At 33.2% G+C, this 3,329-nt stretch overlaps 1 protein-coding gene across 1 annotated transcript; it reads right to left on the bottom strand.

Annotated features, from left to right (window-relative positions):
* Nucleotides 1–572: 572 nt before the first annotated feature.
* LOC113329129 lies at nt 573–3,036 on the bottom strand. Its single transcript, XM_026576090.1, has 4 exons — nt 2,875–3,036; nt 2,457–2,619; nt 1,089–1,235; nt 573–947 (listed from the first exon to the last, which is right to left on the bottom strand). The coding sequence occupies exons 1-4, from the start codon at nt 2,955–2,957 to the stop codon at nt 573–575; spliced, it is 768 nt and encodes a 255-aa protein (XP_026431875.1). The 5' UTR covers nt 2,958–3,036.
* Between the last annotated feature and the right edge of the window lie 293 nt (nt 3,037–3,329).

The following is a 3,329-nucleotide window of genomic DNA, read 5'->3' as shown; positions in this document are numbered from 1 at the left end:
ACGTTTTATACCAACTATGACGTGATTTTTTAACGTGTTGTGCTGTATCGTGTCATGTGCTTATCCATGTTACGTGCTGTGCTGGGTCACTGTACTGATTAGTCAAATTCATCCCGTCCCAATAAATTAACATGTTGTGCCGTGCGGTGCTCAGTCACGTGCAGGGTTGGGCTGTGCTCAAATTTTAACGTTCCGTGCTGGACTGTGCTCGTGCAGGCACAATCCAATTTACACTTCTACTCTAGGATATATATTAGGAACAAAAACTTCGTTTTTATGAAAATAAAAAAAACCCGACACGGAACTTTAGCTAAGCATGTAACATTTCTCTGATCTCTTCACAACAAATTTGTATATCCAAAAAATAACATTTGAAACAACCAAATATTTTTGAATACAAGAAAATTGCGACACTTAAATATTATTTATGCAGCATTAATATTTTAGGGACACATACCACCTGTTCCTCCAAACGCCGTCGTTATCTTCCAATCCCTCTTATATTACCAGCAAACAAAATGTTATAGAAATCTAACATCGTATCAAGCTTGATTGGTACTTCATAGGGAATATTAAGGACACATACCACCAGGTCCTCCAAACGCCGTCGTTATCTCCCAATCCCCTCCTATATTACCAGCAAACAAAATGTTGTAGCAATCTAACGTCGCATCATGCTTGATTGGTACTCCATAGGGGTTTAGGTTAACAGATTGGCCTTTTTCATCAATGTACTTCATTTTCCTCATAAATGCCGTTTCCAAATAATCTTCAAGTTGAGGTAAATACCCATTTCCCATCGGCGGAGATGGTGTTTGAGGTTTAGCCCCTGCAACCCCTCCATATCGTAAAACTGAAGCATTGTTTGTTAAATGTGTAAAATTTCTTTTTGGCCAATATCCTATAGTTCTGGTAGTAATCAACCACCAGTTACCAGTCTGTGGGTCCTGTCAATATATTTATAATAAGACAATCTAAGAAAATCTCTTCATGCATTTTATAAGGAAGAACCTATATAAAAATCATCCCATTAAGTTGTTACAAAACTTCTACTTACTAAAATTCTTAAATGTAAAGGTCATACTTACACGGTATACTTTGACATGCAGCGCCCATGCATCTTTTCCATAGACTGATAATGGTTCTAAAACTGCACCAAGAGATACATCATTGTCAACTTGAACAAACCCAGAACAAAGCACGTTGAAGCAACCTGTTTGTTTCTGATTGTCTGCCTGTCATTTAGGATTTAAAAATTAATTACTGTGTGAGAATTCAGGATTCAATTAGTATGTAAGAATTCAGGATTTGATCTCAACCCATTAGCGTCAGCATTTTTAATATTAGCATCAGGATGCATAAAATCTGTGTATTAATTTCTAAAAGAAAACCATGTATATTGAATTAGTAGAAAAATATACACCATGTATATTAAATTCATAGAATAAAATTAAAAAAAACCATGTTAAGGTCCAAATATACCGTCCAATAACCAAATAGTCGAGTGTGGTTATCGCCGAAGACTACAGGATATACCTCAAAGTAAGCGAAAAATATTATTAATAGAAGATAACACAAATCAGTATAGTAAATAGATGACTTATCATCCAACCAAATTCAATGCTATTTATTTTCTTCATCTGGACCATTTTTGATCCAAATTTGTGCAGTGCTGAACTAGTTGTTATCTAGTTCAAGCCCATGTACACTTATATGAGCTGAAGCTCCAAAAAATGCCTTCGTTTCGCTAAATTCTACAATAGAGACAACCTATAACCAAAAAAATACAACGTATCTTATAAGTGCCAAACCAAATTTTCTTAGTAAAAGTATATTACATCAATAAATAACCAAACAATATTTTAATCCCACATTAATGGTGATTTTTCTGGTTTATGGTTAGTTCCATCAAAACTATTTTTTAAGCCATATCAAAACTTGTGAAGTACCAAGTAACGGAATATATGCAAGTGTAATTTTACTAAAAGTACTTAATTATGGTCGCGAGCTTAACTCTTTTCTATTCTTTTACATTTAATATTCACTAACTAGACCATTAATAAATAACTTTAAATTAAAATATAGTATTTGATTTAAGAGAAACATTAAGAAACTTTATTAAGAAATTTAAATGTTTTATCCGGGTTTATTATCGGTTCTGAATCCATTAATTTTAAACCACGTAGGATGCAGCTCAAATAACCAATTATGATCCCTATGATATGATATTGGAATCATACGAGTTTACATCCACGATTAAAAGGATATGATTTTGTGTTTTTCCAGGAGGAACTTTTCAGGTCAACTATAGGTCCAAAAAAATTGAGATGGAAAAGCAAAATATGAGTGTATAAAATAATTTTGAAAAGTTTGAAACGAGAATTTGCATGGGCATGTAAAATCCAACAGATAAAAAGTGCGATCATGCACAAAAGTGATCTAAGTACAATGCTTACACGGATGTCCATAAGCGAGAGAGTGTAAGCGCTTGGATCGATTGGAATCCTATTTTGCAAAAGCTTTCGAGCATTAATTAAATCTTCCTTTTTTATCCTGCGGATAGGTACCGTTTTTGGTGGACATCTTTCATTTTGAAACCCGTTATCAATATTTAAGCTCCTAAAAATAGATGATGAAACGTTTATGTTAGTCGTTTCTTCTGGAATTGAACTTGAAACCATTTGTATTTTATGATCTTTGAGCAACGGATGATCAAACGCAGGTTTCTTATAAATGTCGATGCAATCTACTGTATCTCCAAATTTGGTCTGAGAGCATACCAAGGAAATATATTAGCAAAAACCAAGTTTATGAATAACCAAAGTCTAAAGAAAATATTAAGATGAATACAAAAGAGGGAGATTAACATAACACCTATCATAATAGTTTTGATTGGCTTTTTGTTTAGAATTTTTAGTTGTTTTTCCAGTTCCAAATCTTCTGTTTCTCTTTTCCATACACTTGCTTCTTCTCCGTATACAAATTGTCTTTCCGTGATGAGATTAGGACCAAGAACACAATAAGACTAACATTTGAATACTCCATAGCCTAAGTTATCTTGTAACAAGATTCTTGTTTTTGCAATCCATTGAACAAAAATGATCCCTTAAATAATTTATTTGTGATAAGATGCTAATTAAGACCCACTATTTTAGGAATATTGCCTTTAATTTGGTTCAGAAGGATTCATGCATTTGTCGATTAAAATACAGATTATTTTAAGGAAATAGTCTATGTAATTATTAATGCTGCATTTATAGTGTTAGTTTTGGACAATAATCTTTACCATACCATGTATGCCTCTTTTAACTGAGGTGCATGCACGAAGC

This window comes from Papaver somniferum, unplaced genomic scaffold (genome assembly GCF_003573695.1).
Source record: "Papaver somniferum cultivar HN1 unplaced genomic scaffold, ASM357369v1 unplaced-scaffold_115, whole genome shotgun sequence".
Lineage (NCBI taxonomy): Eukaryota > Viridiplantae > Streptophyta > Magnoliopsida > Ranunculales > Papaveraceae > Papaver > Papaver somniferum.
This window is presented reverse-complemented; position numbering and strand designations above follow the sequence as displayed.